Source organism: Phyllostomus discolor, chromosome 1 (assembly GCF_004126475.2).
Source record: "Phyllostomus discolor isolate MPI-MPIP mPhyDis1 chromosome 1, mPhyDis1.pri.v3, whole genome shotgun sequence".
Classification (NCBI taxonomy): domain Eukaryota; kingdom Metazoa; phylum Chordata; class Mammalia; order Chiroptera; family Phyllostomidae; genus Phyllostomus; species Phyllostomus discolor.
This window is the reverse complement of record NC_040903.2, coordinates 198,632,924-198,656,774: the sequence shown is the minus strand read 5'-3', so window position 1 is coordinate 198,656,774 and position 23,851 is coordinate 198,632,924. Positions and strand designations below refer to the sequence as shown.

The 23,851-nt window shown below is 59.5% G+C and overlaps 3 protein-coding genes across 4 annotated transcripts in view; 2 read left to right on the top strand and 1 right to left on the bottom strand.

The window, feature by feature from the left end:
• POMT2 (protein O-mannosyltransferase 2) overlaps positions 1-4,371 on the top strand; it is a 41,308-nt gene extending 36,937 nt beyond the window's left edge. The window contains exons 19-21 of the mRNA XM_028508078.2: positions 604-744; positions 874-988; positions 1,847-4,371. Coding sequence (XP_028363879.1) covers positions 604-744; positions 874-988; positions 1,847-1,952 — 362 coding nt within the window. The 3' untranslated portion in view covers positions 1,953-4,371. The remainder of the gene's footprint in view (positions 1-603; positions 745-873; positions 989-1,846) is intronic.
• A 593-nt stretch (positions 4,372-4,964) lies between these two features.
• NGB (neuroglobin) lies at positions 4,965-23,774 on the top strand. Of its 2 annotated transcripts, none has more exons than XM_036012665.1 (4): positions 4,965-8,187; positions 9,615-9,726; positions 10,366-10,485; positions 22,918-23,774. In XM_036012665.1, exons 1-4 carry the CDS (start codon positions 8,099-8,101, stop codon positions 22,981-22,983), a joined length of 387 nt encoding a protein of 128 aa, XP_035868558.1. In that variant the 5' UTR covers positions 4,965-8,098; the 3' UTR covers positions 22,984-23,774. The 2 variants fall into 2 exon arrangements, with proteins under 2 accessions (XP_035868558.1, XP_028363695.1); XM_028507894.2 differs by lacking the exon at positions 22,918-23,774 and adding an exon at positions 11,847-12,940.
• The window catches only part of TMEM63C (transmembrane protein 63C), a 61,870-nt gene continuing 56,598 nt past the window's right edge, over positions 18,580-23,851 (bottom strand). Inside the window, 2 exon segments of the mRNA XM_036012669.1 lie at positions 18,580-19,947; positions 22,706-22,774. Of these exon segments, the coding sequence (XP_035868562.1) occupies positions 19,735-19,947; positions 22,706-22,774 (282 nt within the window). The 3' untranslated portion in view covers positions 18,580-19,734.

Genomic DNA, 23,851 nt, shown 5'->3' with positions numbered 1-23,851 from the left:
CTGCCCCTTCCTTGTTCCCTGCCCTGTCCTCGGGTGGCACAGAGAGGAGCCTGCATGGCACAGTCCGTGGGTCCCCGTCCGAGTGCTGTTCCTGGTAACTTCAGGGACCAGGCCACAGACCACTGCACCGGAGACACCTGCACAGGCTGTCCTGGCCTCTACAGCTCCCTGTCTGAGCAGCCGAATCCCAGACTCCCTCCTGTCCCTCCTCCATCCTCCTCTCTGCCCCCGCCTCAGCCCTGTCCGCCGCTGCCAAGATCTGCCTGGCCGCAGAGATGTGGGGGGTGGAGGTCGGGGGAAGCTGCCTGTAGGGCGTGCAGGATTTTGGTCACGCTGGAGGCCACACCGCCTCCTGCTGTGGGTGCTGAGGCCTCGCTGGGTTGGCTGGGTAGTGAGCAGGGCTGCCGAGTGCCAGCTGCTCCTCTCGTCTGCTGGCTGCCGGAGGGTTGTTGGGCTTGGTCCAGGGGAGGGAAGGAAGGCCCCGTTAGGCGGTACGGCCTCTTTATGTCACACAAGGAAGGAGCAGGGCCGGCCTGAGCCCAGGTCTCTGCCCCCCGCCCCGCCCACCTGCCTGCTGACTGGGGCTCTGCCCCTCGGACCCAGGGCTGACCCAGGTGCTGCTGCGAGGAGGCGGTCAGCTGCTTCTTGGCTGGGTGCTCCACTATTTCCCGTTCTTCCTGATGGGCCGGGTCCTCTACTTCCACCACTACTTCCCCGCCATGCTCTTCTCCAGCATGCTGACAGGTCAGCACCGCCCCCCTGGGCTGGGCTGTAAGGTGGGGGGTGGGCAGGCGGGGTGGAGGCCCCCTGGAGCAGCAGTGCTGGGAGGGCATCTCTCTGACGGGTGGGGCTGGTTTCTCTCCTGCCTGCCAGCCGTCCTGTGGGACACTCTCCTGCGGCTCTGTGCCTGGAGCCTGGCCCCCGCTCCTCTGGCCGGCAGCATCCACGGGCTGGGGGTCCTGAGCCTGCTCCTGGGAACGGCCTACAGGTGAGCGTCCCCTGCACTTTGCATCGCTGCTGCCCGCCGGCACCCTGATGCCTCAGCCCTGGGTGTGTTGCAACGTCCCCTGGGGCGCTCTCAAGGTATACTGGTGCCTGGCCTCCACCTCCAGAATTTCGACTCATGGGAGCCCCGTTTGGGCCCCATCAGCCAGTTTTCAGAGCTCCCAGGGGACCCTAACGCAGCTGGATAGGAGAGTCGTGGGACTAACTCTTCGCACTCTTTCCTTATGCCGGTGGTTCCCAGCTTTTGTTCGGCCAGCCCACCTGGAGGGTGCCCCTCTGTAGTCACAGTGGCTCCCTCCTGGGACAGTGTGCGGTGGGGTCAGGGAGAGGGTGGGCCCTGGGGTGAGGGGCACGTGGCGTGGCTCCGAATAACCCGGAGGAGGGTGATGTTTGGAAAGCCACCCACCTCTCCCCTCCTTGCGGGCCTCGCAGACCAGACCGCCCATGGGGAGTCCCTGCCCTGTCGGGCCGGGGGCCACAGGAACGCCTGGGCAGGGCATGGTGACCTGTGGCCTGAGAGCACTTCCCCGTTTTAACAAACACTCTGGTCTCTCCCCTGGGCCTCTGGGGAAGAGCCCTCTCCCATATTGTCATCGAGTCAGCGTCTGCTAAGCTTTCAGGCTGCAGTGTGCCGGTGGCAGACTCCGGCAGGCAGGGTGGCAGACTCCGGCAGGCAGGGTGACAGACTCCGGCAGGCAGGGTGACGGAAGGGAATAGGTCTCGTAGGCGGAGCGGCTCCCATGGGCTCCCATGGGAGGAGCTTCTCAAAGGCCTGGGGGGCTGCTGGTCCCCGTGGACACCCCGGGATGCCAACTGCCTCCCTCTGGACTCTCCCTCACAGCTTCTACCTCTTCCACCCTCTCGCTTACGGGATGGTGGGTCCCCTCGCCCAGGACCCCCGAAGTCCGATGGCAGGACTGAGGTGGCTGGAATCATGGGACTTTTGAAGCCACTGCGAGGACTCCTGCCTCAGTCCAGGAACTTCCTTCGGGACAGCCAGCTGTGGGGCCAGGCCCCGGATCCTCCAGCCGCGGCGGGAGCTGCCGAGGAATCCTGCCGGGACCACGTTCCAGGAGCAGACCCGGACTTCACCCCGGCACCAGAGGGAGCCGTGGCTCTGCCCGCAGGCTGCACCGCTGGGGCTGGCTCAGCCCCGAGGACAGGACCCCTCCGCGCAGGCCCGTTCCCCAGCGCGTGCCGCCCAAGGAAGGATGAGTGTGCGAGAGAGCGGGCGGGAGTGTGAGGGCACAGTCGTCCACACACCTGTGGAGCGTAGACTGTGACTGCGGACAGCTGAGTGTCACACACTCTACGGAATAGTCCAGGGTGACAGTTGTATTTTCTAGAGTCTTTTTCACACTGGATTTGGTTTGCAAGGAAGGCCCAGCGGCAATCCTCTGACCTCCAAGAGGGCTGAGGGCACCGACCCCACCTTGAGACGTGGGCACGGGCAGGGCAGCTGGGGCGGGCAGAGCCGTGCTGCCCTCCTCCACACAAACGAGCAAGCACGGCTGAGCGCCCCAGCTGGAGGGTGGCCCCCCTGTGGCTTCCCTGTGTGGCTGCCACCGGGAAGTCTGCGTGGCAGCAAGTGGCTGGATTTCCGGCTGCAGTGTGCACAGGGGACTGGGCTCCCGCACGAGGCAGCCGAGGACCCTCCAGCCCTTGGTGGGCCCTCTTGGCTCTCGGCCCCTCGCCCTGTGAGACTGTCACACGATGAGATTGGCAGGAGGAATGGCGTGCTGGGGGCCAGAGGTGGTTTCTCGCTGCCCGTGCTTTCCCTCTGCGTCCAGCGTGGCTGTGACGACAGGACAGATGCGTTCTCCTGGTGGCTGGGGCGCCCTTGGGCCCCTTGCTGGGCAGCCGAGGCAGACGTGTGGTAGAGCAGAGGCCTGTGTGGCACCCGTGTCACTCACTCAGTGTTCCCTATTTTTACTTCTCAGGTCCTCCCCTGCCAACACCCCTTTTACTCCCCTTCAGCCCCCTTCCTGTGTGTCACAGTCTCACCAATCTGTTTCTCCCCGGAGACCCCAAGCACCTAGGAGCACACTAATGCGTCTCCTCTCTGTCACTCTGAAGCCCAGGCAAGAAGCTCAGAGCTTCCTTTCACTCCCTCCCCAAACGAAAGGGATTGAGAAAACCTTGGGTTGCAACAGAACCAACCCCAGGCCAGCCCTTCCACCTGCGCCCCCCTCCCAGTGCATGATGGTGTATTTATTTGGTCTCAGAGGGCCAGGATGCTTTGAGGTTAATGCTGAGTCCCTGCCACACTCCATCTTCCCTCCTCTGTAGCCCCTACCAACTCTGACAGGGTCACGGCTCTTTAGAGCATCGTCAGAGGCGGTTGCCATGGAGACTGGAAACTGGTCCTGGGGACAGGCTGTGCTCCCTACTGGGTGATGGGGAGGGAAGCTTCTAGTCATGCATGGACGTTCAGACGACCATCATTAATGTTAATAGAGGAAATACAGCAATATCAAAAGCAAGGCACGTTTGTTAATTAGATCTGGGGCCTGGTGACCTCCCTCTCCCAAGGCTGCCGCCCTTTTGACTTCCCCAGCAGGAAGCGCTGCCTCCTGTGTGCTGAGTCTGGACTGCTTGCTTAATTGCGTTTCTGGAAGCCAAGGAGAGCAGGGATGGAGAAACCTCTGCTCACCCCTTCCACCCCGGCACTGCCCTCCCCTCCTTCCAGGAGGTGGAGTTGGTTTCTTCTGAGCTGGGTCGGGGCAGCCACCTGGTGCCCTCCTGGAGGTAGGTCACAGGAATCCGTGCTTGGCCCTGAGCAAAGAACAGTGGCGTGCAGTGACAACCAGGAGGTGGCTGGTGTTCCCTTGTGCCTTGTATTTCCTAATAGGAACTCTTGGGAAGGGGGGCGTGGCTCTGAAGGAGCCAGAGGGGCAGCCACTCCGAGCGTGGGTGAGGACGGGGGGATCTCGGGCAGCTGCCTGCCCATCTCTCCTGCGAATGTGGCCACACTGGGGACAAGGGTTCCTCCGTCTCTTGCACTGCTTTCCGAGGATGGGAGAAGGACAGCTGTCTGCTCGCTCCCTCTTTCTCCTTGCCCGGACTGGCAGCTGCTTCTCTGGGGACAAGGCCACGTGGTTTGATGCAGCTCTGAGTGCTGAGGTCCTCCTGTTGGAAGATGCTGGGAAGAGGGGCTGTGAGGGTGGCGCTTTGCCTGCGGCCTCCAGCCCCCGCCCCCACCCCGAATTGGCAGAAATGGGCACGTCCCACAAACTTGCTGGCGGAGAAAGAACACATCTGTTGGTCAGCCCAACCTCCAGCCAGCTTCTTTATATTAAGAAAAAAAAAGTTTCCACGGATAATCAGAGGCCATTTACTTTTGTAATAAATAGCTCTTATTTTGAATGGCATGTCGTTCTTGTTGTACTTAATCGAATTCGACTTGCCCTCCGGCCCCCAGAAGGAGAAGAATGTTTTGAGTGCAAGAACCATCCTACTGTGTCTCGCATCTGAGGCCATTCTCGTGCCGGCCGAGGCCCTGGGCTGGGCAGGGGAGGAGCGATTTACCCCAGGGGGCATTTGGGCCCTCCCATGTACAAAGTTACTGGAGTTGTGTTGGTTGTTTTGTTTTATTTAAATTTATTGCAAAATACATAAGAAGCTGGGCCTGGTTTTTTTTTCTCTTTTTATCTGCCCACACAGTATAGAAAGGGGTGAGAGAGAGAGAGAAACAGTTGTGGACTTCTGAGCCAGCTCAGGGGCCCAGCATTGCAGCAGCTTCCATTCTGTCCCCATCTTGACAGGGGCCTTCTGCTATCGGGAGGGACGTCAAGGATCCCAAGCAGCTAAGAGCCGACTTGAGTCGGACAGCAGATGGGGAGGAGAGGGGTGGCACCGCAGTGAGCAACCGGGGGTCCTCTGGGCTACCTGACCACCTTCCTCTTAGGACCAAGGGTGTTTGGAGGCGGGGGAGGGAGGGGTCATGCAGATCTTCAGCAGCGGGAACGTGCTGAGGGTCAGCCGGTGAGGAAGGGACCAGACGTTTCATGGCTGGCACAGTTTGTTTAGTTTACCATGTCCTGACACACCTGTGGCACTTAGTCTCGTAGCGGCCCAGTGCAGTCACTGCTGTTTTTGTCCGAAGTCTGCCAGCGACAGATTAACTTACTTGCCTAAGTTCCCACCATTAGTAATCAGTGGAACTTGGACTAAGCACCAAGTTGGTTTTTTTCTGCCTCTCCAGCCTGGTCCCGGGTCCAGAAGCACCTTCCCAGGACACCTTGGCAGACGTGCATCCCTGGAGGAGACGGTATGGGCTCAGCTCAGGGGTGTCCTCATCCAGCCTGTCCCTTTGCCCATTCTGCTTAATGCGTTGACCGTTCCTCCAGGGCTCGGTGGTTCCTGATGTGCCCAGACCAGTGGCTTCCAGAAGGAGAAAGGCCCTAATTTGTAGCCTTTGTCAACTTTCATAGTGTAAATGCTCCCACCACGCCCTGTTTCAGGCCACCGACCCACTGTCACTGTGTGGGTAGGAAGGATACAGACATGGGCTCTCACAGCCGTCTGAGAGCCAGTTCCACTCCGCCACTGGCCCAGACCCAGCGACCTTGGCTGGTCTGAACTGTGGACACAGCATTTGGTCAGAGTCCATTGAAGTGGGGGAGGCAGCGGCGTGTGGAGGCCTAAGGATGGGCCAGAGCGAGACCTGAGGTCACGTCCTGGCCTCCCACTTGTTAACTGTGTGGCCTTGACCTCTTTGCCTGCGTTTCCTCAATGGTAAAATGAGGGCACGGTAAATAGTCCCCAATCTGTGTAGCGTTGCCACGAGGATGAAAAGAGTTCATGATGCGCTAAAAAAAAAACCCCCAAAAAGAATGATGCTAAGTGCCTTGCACAGTGTCTGGACATAAATGCTCAATAAATGCCAGCTCTTTATTACTGTTGGTCGTTGACCCCAATGGCAGCGCCAGCTCTAAAACAGTATTTGAACACTCCCCTCGGTTAGAACCTCCAGCCCAAGTTGTGGGCAGGTGCCAGGCAGTGGGGGGAGCTCCTGGGACTTCTTCCCGGCTGCTCAAAGGAGGGTTCAGACCCTCCCCTCCATCTTTGGTTGGAGAACAGCACCTCGACTGCTTAGGCCCAGCCGGATTCTTGGGCCTTTTCTCCAAGCGGACAGAGGTTAGACTGTGCTTAGCCCTCTCCCGGCTCCTCCTGGCTCTAGAAAGGCAGAGCAAGTGCTGACCTCACCACTGAACTCGCTTAAGGCCATCACCTCCCATGAACGTATCAGACCCCAGACCCTGTCCCAGGGACAGAGGCGGTGGGAAGGGGCCAGGACATGCAAACAGGGTGGAGGGGGAGACTCCAACGAGCCAGGCGGCCTGCGTGGAGCACTGGGTGCCTGGGCACTGAACGGAGGTAAATGTCACTGGAGCCGTGACCCTCCCCTGCGACCTGCTGCACCTGGCTGCAGGGCCACAGGCTGGCCCTCTGGAAGTCTGGTCCCTGAGTGCCCTGGCCTTCTCCCTGCAGCCTCTGGCCCCTTTGTGCTCTTCCAAGAGGCTCTCTTGGACTCTTTAGGGCACAAGCCAGGCTGCCTTACAGCTGTGCTCCCCTTCTCCGTCTGACCCGGGGACCTGAGATGCATGGCAAGATGGGGAAGAGAGGAACAGGGGGTCCTCAGACTCCGGGGTCCTGGGAAGAGGGAGCGCAGCTGGGTGGCCTCACTGGGCATGGTTGGACGCAGTGAAGACCAGTCCCACTGAGGCCCTTGGTCCTGATTTAGGGCCCGAAGGGGAAGTTCCAGGAGGCGAGGACTCAACACGCCTTGCCTAGCACGGGGCTGCCCGTGGAGCTGCAGCTGTGCGTGACTGGTGGCCCAGGACCCCCACACACCCCCTGTGTGTCCGTGAAAACAGAGGAGGTGGGCTGAGAGGTCCCTGGAGCGCTCCGTACCCACCCCAGCCAGACGCGAAGCACGGGTGAGGAAACCGCAAGGAGCGGACAGACTGAGGAGACAGGCTCAGACACGCGAGTGTAATAAACGAGGCTGAAAAATGTGCTGCTCTCTCCCAAAGTCGGGCCACTGGAACCGGGCTGGGGCCTGAGCAACTTTCGTGCTTGAGAGAGAAAGTTTAGGTCTGATGGGCAGGAGACCAGCTTGACGCCCTGAATGGCAAGCCTGAGGTTCTGTGCTTGAACTTCTATTTAATAACATAAATGGTGCTTCTATTTAACCTTTTAAAAAGTCTATTAAAAATCATGGGAAAGTAGAATGTTCGAGCTTAACCCCCTCCATGTCCGGGTCAGGCAGTGCCCACAGCTGCTGCCCCCGAGACTGCCCCCGGCCCAGCAGAGCCAGGCTGGCACGGGAGCCCACAGATCTCTACAGACTCAGAAACACCCAACCTAGCTGGGAAGGGCCACCGTCTGGGCCTGCCCTTGAGAGCCCTGGTGGCCCGGACGTGGGGCGATGCCTCAGTCACATCCAGAACCAGGGCAGAGGGCACCCCCGCCTCAGCCTGGTCACACAGGTAGGGCCCTGGCATCCCCAGTTCTGACCCTGCGGAGGAGGGAAGGGGTGACAGACTCAAATGCGCCCAGGCGCTGTTTGCTGAGGCTTGTGGAGAGCCCACCTACGGCAATCGATTGAATTCCTGACTAGTAAGTGGGTGGTAATTAGACCACCCGTTTCCAGGTGAAAACCCGAAGCCCAGAGAAGCTCGATGATTTCTGTCAAGCTCTGAAGCTGGCGTCGCCCCTGCCACCAGGTCGCCTGGGGCCAGAGCTGGCTGCCCCGAGTCGCCCGCTTTGATGGACGGAGGGGGCGGGGGCGCGGAAGCTTTAAAGCGCCCCAGTTGGTCGGCTCCCGGCGGTGCGAGGCGGGCACTCTCAGAGCCGCGGGGCGCAGTGAGCAGTGGCCCGAGCAGGGTCCCCAGAAGCATCAGAGGGGCCAGCAGAGCTGGGGCGCCTCCACCTACGGTGGGGAAGGAACGAACCCCTAGGGGTAGAGGCGCAGAGCCTGCCAGGGGTGCGGAGTGTCCCACGTTGCCACGGAGATGGCACTGCACGTGTGGTGACGGTGCTCGCGCCCCGAGGGTCCCACCCCCGTGCCCGGCGTCCCTGGGCGAGCATGGAGCCCCCAGAGCCCGAGCTGATCCGGCAGAGCTGGCAGGCGGTGAGCCGGAGCCCTCTGGAGCACGGCGCAGTGCTGTTCACCAGGTGAGGGTGGCCCGGGAGCCCCGGGTGCGGGGGCGCAGGGGGCTGGTCAGGAATGGGTTGGAGGTGGCGGCGGGCCCAGCTCCAGAGGAGGGAAAAACTGACCGTCTGGATGTGCGCAGAGGAGGTGGGAGCGGCGACCCCTTCTGCTCTTACCCGGCCGAGGGAGCGTCTTGCTTCCAGGGCCGCACATCCATCCCGAGGAGGCTCTCTGGGGGCGGGAGTGGGTCCTCACCATTCCCTTGCACCCAACACCACCCCTGGCGCTGCGCCTCGTGGGTGTTTGCTCCTTGGATGGTAACTCCAGGGGTGCCTACCGGGCCAGTAAGGGAGGGCTGAGGTGCCCATCCCCAGCTCCTACAGGGGGTGTGGGCTGGATGCGGGGCTGACGGAACATGGGGTCCAGGCCCCAGGAGAACGCACTTCCTTCCAGCAACCAAGGGAAGGTTAAACCTTTCCAAGGAGAGGACCCAGCTAGCACACAGAACGGGGAAGGGATGACAGACACCCAAGTCTCACCACTGGGAAGAGGAGTAAGGGGTTGCCAGCCCCTAAGGGGGAGGGGGAGCCCAACCTGTAACCTCAGCTTGAGGGTCTCTTGGCAGCCTCTCTGCCAGCACCAGAGAGGCAAGACTCCCTCCCGCCACGGTTTTCCAGGAGCCTCAGCTCCCTAAGCTAGCCCAGAACTTCTGAGGAAGCTTTTGCAAACCCCGCCCCACTCCCAACTCCCAGCTCTCCACCCCTACCTCCCCTTAAAAGGGAAATAAATAACCCCTATGAGCCCTCCCAGAAGTGGCTGAGAGCTGCTGCTTCGCTTCTCTGTCTCCGTGCTTTCTCCCAAGCCCACTGTTGACTCAGGCACCCTCTGTGGTTGCACCACTCCCAAGCTGTGTGACCTTAGGCAAGTCACTTAACCTCTCTGGGCTCTTGTTTCCTCTATGAAACTGGGATAACCATTGTACCCACTGTTTAGGATTGTGAGGAATACACCAGTTAACCATGTGTAAAGTACTCAATGCTCACTCAGCAAGTGTAAGGAGTTCTTGATACTATTGTCATCATCACCGGCCAGAACCCTCTCAGGCCTGATAAGACTAGGAGATTCTGGCCCAAGAATGGGGAAGGTGGAGAGAGGGGGCAGAGAGAGAGTGTATGTTTGAGGATCCCTTCCTGCCCCAGCACCCCTCCACTGCTTATGGAGGGGCTGCCCCATGCCAGGTCTGGGAGTGGCCTGGGGACACATGCTCTTTCTAGGAAGGAGGTGCTATAGTTTATGGCTGAAACTCGGCCACCCCCACTCCCACTGTGGCAGCCCAGCTGGTGTGGTGCTTGGTACTCAGTGTGGTGCTCGGTGCTTGGGGGTTTGCTGGGGCCTGCAGGGGCCTGCAGGGGCTCACACCCAGGGCTGACATCGGGGCCTCCCCCTACAGGCTGTTTGACCTGGAGCCCGACCTGCTGCCCCTCTTCCAGTACAACTGCCGCCAGTTCTCCAGCCCAGAGGACTGCCTCTCCTCCCCTGAGTTCCTGGACCACATCAGGAAGGTGAGGCGAAGGCCCCGCTGGAGTGGCCTCTGAGACCCAGCAGAGCGCCTTCCTGGGAGAGAATGAGGGACTGGGGAGAGTGAAAATCCCTTCTGCCTTCTGCCCCAGCCTGGTCTTACCTGCCTCCCGCTCCATCCCTCTGCGCTGAGCTGGGCCCAGGCTGGGGCACCCGGGTCAGCTTCCTCCTCCTCCTCCTCCTCCTCTACCCTGCGCTTAGTCCGCTGCCCCAGCTCTGTCATTGCCCTTCACCTTGACCCCTAGCTCCTTTAGGTGGTGTTGGCGCTCATCCACTAGGGGCCCTCTGGCTATGAACACCAGCGGGGGTTTTCTTAGAGGCTCTCTCAGGGCCTCAGTGTCCCCTCGTCCCAGGCAGACAACATGATCTTGCAGGCCTGTTTAGGGCATTGAGTCCCACAGAAGAGGAGGCTCCTTTCAGCGTGTAGCATTAATAGTTTGGCCGTCACACACCGAGAGCCTACTGTATGCAGGCACATGTTGCTTTCCATTTCTGACCCTCGAAAACCGAGTGTCCTGGTGACCTCTCGTACCTCCAGCTGGGACCCCCAGGTTCTGGACTGTGGCTGTGAGCAGGGAGATCACTCCAGCCGTTCTGTGTCACTGCCACCTTGGCCTTGACAGGTGATGCTTGTGATTGATGCTGCGGTGACCAACGTGGAGGACCTGTCTGTGCTGGGAGAGTACCTGGCTGGCCTGGGCAGGAAGCACCGTGCAGTGGGTGTGAAGCTCAGCTCCTTCTCGGTGGGTAAAGGGGCTCTTCTCTGTCCTGAGCTCCTGACCGGAGGCCGCCACACTCTGCTAGTCCTCCCTTATCTCCACATGTCCATACCCTCACGTGGCTAGGGCTGGGGGCCTTGCTACATACCTGCTGTGTGACCCTGGTGCTGCCTTGACCTCTCTGAGCCTCCAGTTCTTCTCTGGTGTGACTTCTTTTAGAACCATAGAAAGTTAAGAAACCTGTGGGATTCACTGCTCTGCTCAGTTTTCTGTTGCTGTGTATAAGACCATCCCCAACAAACGAGGATTTCTAATTTCTCTGGACTCAGTGGGGTGGGTCTTCTGTTCCCCATGGGGTGGCCCGAGTCACTCATGCAGTGCACCCAGCCGGGAGCTCAGCTGGGGATGGAATGTCCAGAGTGACCTGTCATCCTTGCAGTCCCTCTCCCTGCGGCCTCATCATTCAGGGATGCGGCCGAGCTCCTGTCCAGGCAGCAGCTGGGCTCCAAGAGGGAGTGTTCCCAGAGGACAAGCCCGTGTGTGCCAGTGCTCTCCAGGCTCTGCTTGTATTACTCTCGCTGCTGTCCCGTGGACCAAAGCCGGTCACACAGATGAGCCCAGGGTTACGGTGGAGGGCCCCTGCTCAAGGCGAGGTTCACTGGGGGCCCCTGAGGTGACCGTCTACCACATAGTCCCGTCACCTTGCCAGATGGTCAGCACTTTGGGGAAGGGACCAGATCTCTTGTCCTCCCTCTCCCCAGCACTGGCACCGGGCCCGGCCCTCAGTGGGTAGTCGGCAAGTATTTGTGGCATACATCAACCTCATTCTGTTACGGCGCACAACAAGTGAGGGCCGTTGTTTTTGTTGGAGGCCTACTGTGTGCAGATGCTGTGCTAAGAGCTTTTCATCGATGCTCTCAGTTAATCATTTCAACAACTCAATGAAATAGAACTTTATTTTTTACTTTCTCCGTTTAACTGATGAAGCAACTGAGGCTCAGAGAGGTGACACGACTTGCTCAAGGTCGCAGCTCGTGAATGGCAGAGTCGAAAAGAGAACTCAGGTCCATCTGGCTGCAGAGCCTGGGCTCCCAGCACCATGAATGCTGCCTGCAGGGGACGCACTGAGGCCTGCAGGCAATGACTTTGCCTGGTCTGAGCTGGCGGTCCGGGGCAATGCCTTGGCCTCACTCTTGGGGCGGTCGCAAGTTTGGAAGTGGGGTGAAGTGCTTTGTTCCCTATAAACCTCACACTTCAGGGGGAAAGTGGGCACAAAGTGGCACCCCAGGACTGGGGCAGAGTCCTGCTCAGGGGAGAAGGGAGGTGGGGGGGGGGGGGGACACGCCTTCCTGCCTCCGGGAATGACGGCGCTCCTTCCTCCGCAGACGGTGGGCGAGTCCCTGCTCTACATGCTGGAGAAGTGCCTGGGCCCCGCCTTCACGCCGGCCACCAGAGCAGCCTGGAGCCAGCTCTACGGGGCCGTGGTGCAGGCCATGAGTCGCGGCTGGGATGGCGAGTAAGAGGCAGGGTCTGCCTGGCGGCCTCCACCTGGTGGCCTTCATCTGTCTGTGTCTGTCAATCTGTGTCTGTTGTAGCCCAGGCCCCCCTAGGCCTGCCTGCGTCTTGCTCCTTGTCCCCTTGACCATAGAGAAGAGGTGATAGAGCAGGCCTGAGTCTCCACCCCGGCCCCTCGAAGTACAGACGGGTGGCTTTTCCTTCAGCAAAGGGCTTCTGGATTTTCCTGCGTCCTCGGTGGCTTCTTCCCTGCCTGCCCTCTTTCCCCTCTGGAATCTCTCCTTCGGCCACGAGGAGCAGCAGCATACTGGTGGCCCTGGAGGCCTGGGGCCGGGAAGGTGTGGGGCTCTTCTGTCAGAGCCCCCTCCGGGTGAGCCTGGGCCAAGTGGGGGAGTGGACGGCTGAGCTCCAGGCTCCTTCTTCAATGCTTTGCTCTCCCAGGTGTTTGCCTTTCACAAGGGAAGGGGAGGGACAGCTTGAGCCTCCACGGCAGAATCCCAGGCAGGTCAGCGGGAGAACCACTGAGGAAGGGACAGGTGAGGCTCTGTGAGGGGCTCGTCGGGGCCTCAGGGACCTACCATGGTGTCCCTGCAGTATTCCCCCCCCCCCCCCCCCCACAGCACTTCTGGTGGCAGCTCCCTTGTTGTCTCTCTGTAGGAACCAGCTAGCCAGCCAGGATGGGGAGGGGGAGGGGCGGCTGTGGAAAGCCAAGGAAGGAGGGTGACTTCATTCCGAGAGACCGGAGTCTCCTCTCGCCAGCCTTCCTTCCTGCCTCTGCCCGCACTGCAGGCAGGCCCACAGCGCCCCGTCTTTCATTCTCGGTGTGTGCCAGTACTCAGGGGGGTGGATAGGCAAGAAAGCAGCCCCTCTACCTTCGCCCCGAGCTGCCTGCACTTTAATCTTTTGCTCTGCGCTGTGGTTGTGTAAACCCCTGAGGAATAAACCTCTTCTGTGCGACTCTCTGGCCCTCTGGGACTGGTCTTTTCTTGGGTGTCCGCGTGTGTCAGATGAAGCCGCAGGGTGGTGGACCTAGGGCCAGGCAGGAGGATGGGGTCATGAGGGCTGCTGTGAGAAGAGGTGGAAAAGAAGAAAAGGGCCTGGGGAAGCCGATGGTGGAGATGGAGCTAGGGGTCTGTGGTGGAAACTGCCTGCCTGGCCAGGCACCAAATCCAGTTCTTCTGCCTGGGCTTGACTACATTTCCCAGCCTCCCTTGCAATGAGGTGGGCCATGTGACCAAGTTCTGGCCAATGGAATGTGTGGACATGGATGCTATTCCCAGACCTAGCCCCCCAAACTCCTGCAAGCTACTCTGTGCTCTGTCATCCTGCTGCTGGTTTGATGCAGACCTCGCAGTGACCTTGGGGGCCATGTGTTGAAGCTGCAGGGCCATTAGCTGGAAGGAACCTGGGTCCCTGAATCACTGCTTGGAGGAGACAGCCCACCTATCAGAAGTGCCTGGTGGGGCCCGGGTATACTCCTGCAGGTAGGGCAGGGACTCATTTTGAATTTTACAGGAAAGACATAAACTTGTACTGTGTTTGTGTCATTATACATCTGGGGGGCAGGGACCTGCTAGCCCCCCTGCTGGGGATAGGAATGGGCCAGGACAGAAGCAAAGGGCACCAAAGACTCTGAGGAAAGCTCACAGATCCTCCTTGGAGGGGAAGGTGCCGATCGCAGGGCAGGCTTTTAGGAGACATTAAATGAGTTAACCTGGAGTGTCTATTGGAGTTGAAGAGCAGGTGTGTGTGTGTGTGTGCGTGTGTGTGTGTGTGTGTGTGCAGGAGGGTCAGGCAGACAGGAGGCCGGGAAGGGTGCAGCATTAAGAGTAGATATCATGCCAACAGGCATGGGGGTTAGCCCCCACTCCCTGCTCCTGGCCTCCAGTGTGTGGGGTTCTGGAACTGGGCTATGAGTGGCTGGGAGCGCTGTACCCAGGCCACTGTCCTCACCCTGAGGCTTCAGTTTTCTCAGCAAGACCAAGGCTGCTGCGGCCAGCAGAGCCTCCCAGCCCCCAGCCCCCAGCCAGGCTCAGGTGGTGAGGCCTGTCAGGCAGTCTGCCTGCAGGCGTTGGGGCTGGAGCACGTTAGGAATGTCTTCCCACTGTGGCACCGAGGGCGGGTTTTTCTCGAGCCCCACAGTAGCCACTGAGCCAGGGCCTCCACACTGTGTGATCTGATGACAGCTCAGACTCAGGAGGCCATGCCTGGCCTACAGTTCTTGACTGTCTGGCACCCACTCAGGTGAGTGGGATGACATGGCTTTGGAAAGACTGAACACTCTCCTCTGACCCGTGTCTTCAGCCACCTTAAGCACGGGTGCTTTTCACCTCTTTTGAAGGCTACCCTTCTGCTTGTGCGTGCGTGTGTGTGCATGTGCATCTGCGTGTGCATGCACGGGGGGTGGGGTGGGTAGCTCCTTCCTTCTGTCAGCCCTGCAGTCCTCTCTGTCTTGTTCTCTTTCTAGTCTATCAGGTCACATGTTCCATCTTCTACAAAGAGCTGCCCCACCCTACATCCCTCTTCTCTCTCCAGCTACCACTGTTTCTTTACTTCCTTGGACAGCAAAACTTCAAAAGAGTTGTCTTTCCCTGCAGTTTTTCATTTCCTCACTCTTGTGAGCCAACAGGAACCTATCTCACCAGGCTTTCAGCCTCACCCCTAATCAGTTATGGTCAAGGCCACCAACAACCTAATTTATCCTGCGAAGTTCAGGGTCAGGTCTCAGCTGTCCTCTCACTCTTCTGCTCAGCTGCACTTGGAAGAGCTGGTCACTCTTCCCTTTATTTTTAAACTTTTTATGATAAAAAGTTGTTCACGTGCACAAAAATCAGAGCCTCGAGAATCTCCATGTGCCCTCCACCCAGCCTCAGGGGCGAGCACTCAGGGCCCCCAGCCCCTTTCATGTTGCTGGAGACTTAGTTGTGAAGCACATCCCAGACTTCCTGTTCCTTCACCTGCAAAGTCTTGTATATGAACTACTAGCTGATGCTTTTTCTTAACCCAGGCCCTCAACACACCTACCAAGAAGAACAGGATCTCCTCACCTCACCTAATGTCCAGTCCGTGTGTGAAATCCCCTGATGTCTGAAAGAGGTCTTTCTGCACCTGGTTTGTTCCACTCAGGGTGTGACCAAGGGCCTCACATCACATCTTGTTGTGTCTCTTAAACCTTTCATTCCCTATGGCCTCTCCCCCCTCTCCTATACCTTGGGTTTGTGGGAGAAACCATCCTGTTTGTCCAGCGGCACGCCCAGCTGATGCTCTCCATGGCACCTTTGAATGTGTTCTTCTACGGCCGTGTTTACCGTGTTTGGGGCTGGGGCTCCCTCCTTCCGTCTGGAGTTCCTCTTTCCCAGGCTTCAGGGCCAGCAGGCTCTCCTGGTTTTCCTCCTTCCTCACCGCTTCTCCTCCTGCTCCATCTCCTGTGGGGATTCTCCTCCCAGCTGCTTCAGACCCCCTCCTACCTCCACTTGCCCATGCAGAGGTCTCAGCCAGTCCATGCTTCAAACAGCACCCGCATGCTGACTGCTCTGAAGTGTACGTCACCTCCCCAGCTCTCCCCTACTCTAGGCTCCTGTATCTGGTTACCTGCCCGACATCCCCACAAGGCATCGCAAATCAGACGTAACCCAAATAGAACTCGGTATTTTCCCCACACCCGGCCTTCCCAGCATCCTCTGGGCTACGCCAGTTCGCCCCAGTTGTTCAGGCTGAAGAACGGGGAGTCGTCCTTACTTCCTTGCCTTCTGTCAGACTCCACGTTTAATCCATCTCCAGACCCTAGACTGGATTTCTCCACCTCTTTCCTCACTCACTGCCCCGTCCTCGTCCGCGCTGCCGTACTGTTGCTCCTGAGGCTCCCAACAGAGCCCCAGCGGGGTTTCCGCTTCCATCCTGTCCCCACCCAGTGGCTACGTGGTCACTTCAGCACCTCACGGGATCACGCCGCTCCTGGGCTCTGAGTCCCCCAGGAGCCTCCCCCGTGACGGGAATAAGCCCTGGAGTCCTGGCTGGGACCTGCAGAGCCCTGCCGCCCTCGCAGCTCCGGCCTCTCTGTTCCAGCCACTCCGGCCTCCCCACCCATCCTCGGGTACTCCAGACCCACTGGGCCCCTGTCCTGCATCGCCTAGTGCCCAGCCTCTCCCTGGCCTCCCCCTGCCCTCCTGCTGACGCTGGCCGAGGACGGTGCAGACCTCAGCCCTGCCAGCCACTCTGGGGCCCACTCTGGAAATCTTCATCTGGTCAAACGTGGCTTCTAGTATGGCCAAAAGCCCAGTCTCACAGCCCAGCACTCACCCTGGAGTTTCTCTGGCCAGGGAAGGCTGTCACAATGGTGCCTGGGTAGCGCACAGTCCAGAAAGTTGTCCTTTATTGCTCAGGGGGCTCTCAGGGTATCCACGGCAGAGAGAGCGAGGCAAAGCCACTTCCCACCTCTCCAGCAGACCAGGCAGCACTTCCCGGCATTTCCCTGCGAGGGCGGGGCCACCAAAGGCCTCGGGGTGATGGGACCCCAGAAGGGGCAGTTCTGGCCCCAGGGACCAAAGCTGTGAAGGTGTGCTGCTCCAGCCCAGTGACCTCAGGGAGGTCCATCCCTTAGCAGCTCCAGCTCCTTCCAGGTGGAGGGAAAGCCCTGCTGGACAGGTCTGTATGCAGAGGCACAGGCCAGCAGAGGTCGAGAGACTGTTTATTCAAGGCACGGTCACAGCATGAGTAACAAGAAGGTTCAGCATTCTGGCACATTCCTTTAGTGGTAGCAGCCAAGGGAAGTCCATATCCCTCACCCAGGTCCCTGGAGGATGCAATGCTGCTGATAGGCACTTGGCTTCCAGAAGCATCTGAGGAGGAGGCAGGCAGGCAGGCAGTCGTGGAGCTGCTCTGGACCAAGTGGGGCACTTCTCAAAGGCTCCGGGCAATACTGGGTCCCCCCACCCTGGAGGCAGCCCCCTCCAGCATGGACCAAGTCTGAAAGGGGGTGCTGCAGTGGACAGGTAAGGGAGGGGCGGCTGGGCAGTGGGCCGGCAGGCAAGGTGGAGGCCAATGTGTGAGGCAGGTGTGGGCCAAGCTCGAACTGGAGGGCAGGTGCCTGGCTGTGGGCTGTGAGGAGCCAGAGGACGCCCAGGCCCCACACGGCGGTCAGCGGTGCACTGGCAGTACGATGGGGCCTGGCCCTTGTCCTGGGTCTCTAGGAAGGGTAGAGAAATGAGCGGACTCTGGAATCTTCCTAACATCTACCTGCTCTCAGAACCAGTCTGCACTTCACCCAGATTCAGAGGGGGAAGCCCCAGACACGCTGCCGTGTCATCTGCTGGGATCACTTCAACACCTCACGGGATCACACCGCTCCTGGGCTCCGAATCCCCCAGGAGCTTCCCCCGTGCCTGGAATAAACCCTGGAGTCCTGACTGGGACCTGCAGAGCCCCACCGCCTGGCCACCGGGCTAGGACCTAGCCACAGGCAGCTTCCCCAGGCTGCTGGGTAGGCAGTGGGAGGAGAGAGGAGGGCCAGCAGTGGCAGCAGCAGGAACAGCCCAGGTGGGGCTGCAGAGACTGGAGGCAGGTGTCTGCAAGCAGCGTCCTGGGAGGGCGGGTCTCAGGCCAACTGCGGCCAGGCCCCGCCCCCCCCGCCCTCCTCACACACCACATACATGCTCTGGGGGTTGCGCAGTGCCTGGAACTCGCTGCTAGGGCCCTGACCACCTGCTCTGGAAAGGACCCGTCCCCTCGGTGGCTGGTGAAACGCTTGGGGAGGGGCCCTGTGGACCGCTGGTTTATAAAGGGCTGGCTGGGGATGGTTTCCTCCTTTCCCCAGCTGGACAAGGTGGGGAGGGCCTGCTGTTCCCTGGCAGACTCTAGGCAGATCTTCCAGCTCTCGGGAAGATGCCTCAAGCCAAAGTCTGGGCCAAGGAGAATCTATGGGGTGCAGCTTGAAACTTCTGGAGCTGGGATGTGGGCAAGGATGAAGCAAGGACAAGGCCTACGTGATCTCAGTTCAGGGGCACCCATGTGCCTGGGACTCAGTGACAACGCCCAGGTGAGGGGCTCCTGGAGCCCACCTTCAGCAGCTTGGCTTCAAGGACCCTTGTCTTTGGAGCACACGTGGCAAACCCAAGGCCTGGGGGCCAAACCCAGCCCTCCACCTTGTTTTCTCCGGCCTGGGACCTTGTTTCGACCCGGCGGCAGCTCCGAGGTCTTGCTTAACTGTTAAGGAGCAGTTATGCCTATGCAGTCCTAAAACTGCATTCGGCCCTTTGAAGGCAACTCCGAGGCTGACGTGGTCCCGGGTGAAAGTGAGTTTGACCCCCTGCTTTGGAGGAAGGAGCTCAGGAGAGCTCCAGAGCCTGTAGAGCCCATTAGACTTGGCTTGTCCTGGTCCACGGAGGCCCCCATGGCCCTTTGCCGTGTCCTCCTCTGCTGGACGGCCTGGTCATCCAGATGTCCCCGGAGGCAGAGGCCTGCCTCCCCCTCCGCCTGGGGCAGAGGTGCTGGGTGTCCGCAGCATTGTCTCTGCTCGGGACATGGTTCCAGGACGCAGGACGGGGCAGCTCTGGGAGGGCTTGCTCTGCCAGAAAGGGCTTCTCTGCGGCAGACATAGTCCCACCCCAACATCACCCTGGTGACGCAGGGCATCACCGGGACCACCCTGGAGACCCCTTGAGTGGTCTGCAGTCCGAGAGTAGAGGAAGGGCCCTACCTGGAGGGCCGGGCATGGCCAGTGTCTTCGGTTGGGAGCATGGACCCCTTACCCTAAGCTGGGGCCCACCTTGGCCACACTGGGGGCCCATGCACCCGGTGGGCGTGAGGCAGAAGCAGCTCGCAATGGCCACATCCTTGGCCTTGGGGTTCCCTTCACTAGGCCCTGGGCTTGGGCAGGTGTATCTGGTTTCCCTTCATGCAGCATTTTGGGAGAAGAGAATTCCGTGAATTCACTCGGTCCATGAATTCTGCCTCTGCCCCTCCCACCCGATAGTAACAGCCGAGGTTTGCTTTCATCAAAATGCACACAGGTCCCATTTAATGAGCCCCGAGGGATCGTGTCCCAGCTCCCCTTACAGGAATGGCAAGGAGAAGGGCCTCTGCCCTGCTGCCCCTGGGGACATCTGGCAGGGCCAGAGGAACAGGAAGGGCCTCGGTCACCTTCTCTCAGGTCTGGGCTCTCAGCGGCCCCTTGCTCCGGTGGGTGCAGAAGCCTCCTCTTTACAGTCCCTCATGCAGGGCACCTGGGTGAAGCAGTCACCTGCATTGTGTTGACGAGGCCCAGCACGCACACCTTCGCTTCCACAGACCGCAGGGGAGGGGTGGGCGGGAGTGGGGGTGGGGCAGGGGCAGGCGCAGCCGCAGGAGTTCCTCGGCGGGGCAGCTGGTGGAAGGGTGCAGAGACCCGGGAGAGTCTTCCATGGGCTTCTTTCTGCCTCTTCCCTTATACACACATTTCTCCATCTTGACCCCAGGTAGGTCCCCCAGCCTTGCGTCTCTGTGCCCCGGGCTTCGGCCACCTCTCCCAAGACGTGGTGCTGGCCGGCACCCTCCGCTCCGTCCGGGGGTCCCTGTGCACCGCCAGCACCTCCCATCCTAGCTGGCTGGCAGGCCGGGGCCTTCACTCGGCCAATGGCCAGGTCGGCAGACGTCTTCGTCAGGCCTTTCTAAAGTCTGCAGGAAGTGGTGGAGGTCCAGGCCGCCCCCTCGCCGCTCCCTGCCTGGCCCTCCCATGGCCGCCACTCCCGGCTGGAGTCGCCAGGGGGAGGCCTCGGGTCCTGGTCAGTGGTACTGGCTCTGGCCCTGCAGTTCCAGGCCTTCCTGGAACTGGGCCGGGTCCAGCTCCCTGTCGAAGCCCCTCACAGCGTTATCCTCCTCCTCTTCTTCTTCTTCCTCTTCCGGCTCTATGTTCATGGTGCCGTAGGTGTGCTGGGCAGGGGAAGAGGCTGGAGTCAGGTTCATCTCTGGCTCTTGCAGCACGGTGGCCACGTACATCTGCTCAGGACAGAGAAGGGAGATCAGGGCGAGGTCACATTTGGGGCAAGGCCCTGGACATCCCCTTCCCCCTTATACCCCTACGCCCAGACGGTCTGCCCCTCTAAGCCACGGGCCCTTCCTCACCGGCAGCCCGAGGCCAGGCCATGCCACCTGCGCGGCTGCTTCTGCTCATCTAGTGAGCACCTGCGAGCTCCAGGGCCAGTTAGTGCAGGTCTCCTAACTTCTGGCCGCTGTTCCTTCGGCCCACGTGCCATTCACCCCTGGTTCCAGGCCGGGCTGAACCCGGGGGAAATGACATCAAGGCTCCCCTAGGCTGGGGTCTGGAGAGACCCCCCCCCCATTCCTGAGCTAGTGTGCTTTCTGACTCAGCCTCAGAGGCGCATCCACACTTCCCTCCGCTGTGTCACTGCTCGGCCTGTGAATCTGGATTGGAAACTGGGAAGACTCTCTGAGGCCTTGGCCATGTGACCTGTCAAGTCCAGGAGTGGTCCGAGGACCACGTGGGAGGGCAGCGGGACAGAGAAGCTCAGGAAACGCTAGGCATAGCGCTGTCTGCCGTCCTCTGAAGTGGCTCTTAAACCAACCCCTTATTTTGAAAATAGGTCACTATGGGATAGAATTAAGCCTTTCCGGTGGTAACTCACTTCAGAGAAATCAGAGAGCCCTAGCGGATGAGGGGACAGCTTTCCTACAGGAGAACCTAACTGTTGCCTAACACCCAAGGACACCCCATAGACGGCCTTCTGGCCGTAAGTGGAAAACTCGTCACTGGACGATGGAAGAAGCCAGTGGTCACCCTCCTGCTCGGGGAGTCACATTACCGTCATTAATGGGGACAAACGGGAGATTACGTATCTCTTGGTGTGAGGCACAGCACGACCTGTAACGTGCTCTAGCACCTAGTGTTGAACTTGAATTTATCAAGTCTTTGGCTTGAACTCCTCAGTTTTAGGAGATGCAGGACCCAGTGGAACCTGCTTATGAAGAAAACAGTCGGAACAGCCCAGAGGCTGGGGCATGCTGCGGGATTACCGGCCTGGTCTCTCCGATGAGCGTTAAAAACAGGCGGAGCTAGAATTAGGGGGGTGTGCCCAGGTGCCAGGTTACCGGACCACAGGTGCCAGACTGGCTCTTGTTTTGGACAAGCCATAAAAGGTATATCTGGAAAACTTAGAGCGACTTGAATGCGGACTGGGTATTTGAAGTAGTAAAAATTTATATGGAAAGATGGTGATTGTTAATGAAAATGAGGGTTATAAAACATTTCATTTTAGCAAAAATTATATATATATGAGAATATAACTTGGGTATCATTCATCATTTCTGGGTGGTGGAAATATGGACTTTTTATTTTCTTATTTTTTAAAGACTTTATTTATGTTTAGAGAGAGGGGAAGGGAGGGAGAAAGACAGGGTGAGAAGCATCAATCGGCTGCCTCTCACACGCCCTCAGCTGGGGACCTGGCCCGCAACCCAGGCATGTGCCCTGGACTGGGAATCGAACCGGTGACCCTCCAGTTCACAGGACGGTGCTCAGTCTACTGAGCCCCACCAGTTAGGGCTTTATTTTCTTATTTTTGCTTGTCTGTCCCCCCCCCCTTAATTTTCACGATATTCATATACCACTGTTGCAATACTAAAAGATTCACAAAATCAGTCCCAGTCCTGTGTTTAAAGCTCGAGCTTCAGAGGCAGACCGGGGTCCCACTGTGTTCCGCCACTTGCCTGCTCAGGAGCACCCTGGGGTCTAAACTCACGGACTGCTTTGACCCTCTGTTTCCCCCTCTGCAGAATAAGGACAAAACCCTTCCTGTGCGGGTGTGTCCTGAAGATCAGGCGCAGGAGTGGCGGGGCTGGCACTGCTGTGTGTCTGTCTGTGCTCTCGCCCCCACTGCTGCAGCTGCTGAGCCTGCTCCCCGCCGGGCCCCGCCACCCACTCTGCTCTTCCAAACAGCCGCCGCCGACTCCCCGAAGGCTCCCCATGGTCTCCTCCAGGCCCTCGGCACAGGCTGATCCTCTTCCTCAAGTGCTCTTTCCCCATGCCCTATTCCACTTGGCAACTCCCACGTCCATTCCTGGAGTTGGAGCGGATGTTTCCTCCTCCGGAAGCCTGCCCTGATTGCCCTCTTCAGTGTCTCTCCACTGCCCAGCTTGGGGTGTGCATCCATGGCCCTGCACCCACACTTGTGGCTGGGATGTGGGTGAGGGCTCATTCCCCTCTAGGCTGAGCCTCGGTGTGGGCGCCAGCGCCCAGCCTGCTGGACCCCTGCATCTGAGTCTGGCCTTGTCTCTTCACGTGCAGATGGGCTCACCCATCTGGCGCCGCCCCAGGCCTTCCCTTCAGTCCAGACTTCCAACAGCTCCCTGCAGCCCTGTCTGCGCACCTGTGCCCCTTGGAAGCAGCCTTCGGTCCTGAGGCCGAGCCCCAGAGCATCCCTGCATCTACACGGACTGAGCTCACTGTGCTGGGTTCTCCCTGACCTGTCTCATCCTCTCTGAGTTCCTTCTAGGGACTGTTGAGTTAAACTTGTGTCTTCTATCTTCCTCAATCTTCAGCCAGGGCCACGGCATTAATCGGACCTGGGCCAAGTCCTGCTGCGTCAGCAATTGGACCTGGGCCACGTCCCGAGTCCTCCCCAACACCCAGGGCGGGCACTGAGTGCTGGTGCCCCCCGCGATGCTGCTGGAGTGGCCCGCCCCCTTGTGGGCACACCCCACCCCCGGCCCGTCCCCCAGGGTGAAGGCACCGACTCACAAGGGAGGTGGGCGTGGAGGATGTGCTGCTTGGCTCCATGTCAAACACGGTCTCCATCTCCTCCTCCAGCTGCCGCAGTGGGGGGGAACACGGAGGGTCACAGGAGGGGCGTATCTGCCCTTTGCCCCCTCCCTCCCCCACGTCCAGGTAAGTCTGGCCCCCTGCACCTGGGACCATGGCTCCCTTTGAAATCAACTGATCTGTTTTTCCAGGACTGCAGCCCAGGTGACAGAGCTGAAGCCCAGGGGGACAGAGAGATGACTGGGGTGCTGGGGTGATCCTCCCAGAATGCTCCGTTCTCGAGGACCATAATGGTGGCAAGTAAGCAGGTGTGGGGACTGGGGCTCCAAGAAGATCCTTCTTGGAGTCTAAGAAATGCCTGACGTCAACTCTTTCTTCTTTCCCCCCAGGGTTCCCCTCTCTGTCTGGAACGAGTCCTAAACCACTAAGGTCTAGGTCCCCTGCCACCGTCCTTCCCAGAGTGGGCACGTGGACAGCCAGGTCACGTGGCACCGTTGCAGTGGGAGTGCAGAGCAGAGGTGCCATGCCCTCTGCCACCTCTGCAGCGGGCCCTCAGGCCAGGGCACGAGGAGGGGCCGGGGAGGGGGCAGTGGGGCCGCTGCCCTGGGTCCCAGGGACGGCGCAGGCACCTGAGGCCAGAGGGTCCTCTTCAAAGAGGCTCCCTGCTCTGACTCAGCTGGGTGACAGTATTTCAGATCAAGTTACTTTCTTTTCTTTATATAAATTCATTTAAAGAGGACACACTTCACTATTATAAACAGATAACTGCCAGTTGCTATAAGTGGGAAAATGATCGATGTGAACCAGTAGAAAACCAATGTGTAACCATGGAAGATAATGCTTTAGTCCCCTGGAAGGCCTCCCAGCGCACCAATACAGACGCCTCACTGCGGGAGCGCTGGCCTGCAGCCGGGGCCGTGCGGGCACAGCTCCCGGTGGGCCCAGATCGGCCCCCTTCTCTCAGGAGTAGGCTGCGCCCCACCAGCGAAGAGCAGAGGGCGTCCTGGGGCCCAGAGAGCCAGGTCCCCTCCAGAGAGCCTCCAGTCAAAACCCCGGAACCCCTAAAAGTGACAGCGATGCCCCTGCCCCAGGTCACTGTCCTTTACTGTCCCCACCCCTCTCTTT

Coding starts and splice junctions, on each gene's coding strand:
- NGB (XM_028507894.2), top strand. CDS start 8,099: ATGGAGCCCCCAGAGCCCGAGCTGATCCGGCAGAGCTGGCAGGCGGTG. Junction 8,188..9,614: donor GGCGCAGTGCTGTTCACCAG/GTGAGGGTGGCC, acceptor CTCCCCCTACAG/GCTGTTTGACCTGGAGCCCG. Junction 10,486..11,846: donor TGAAGCTCAGCTCCTTCTCG/GTGGGTAAAGGG, acceptor CTTCCTCCGCAG/ACGGTGGGCGAGTCCCTGCT.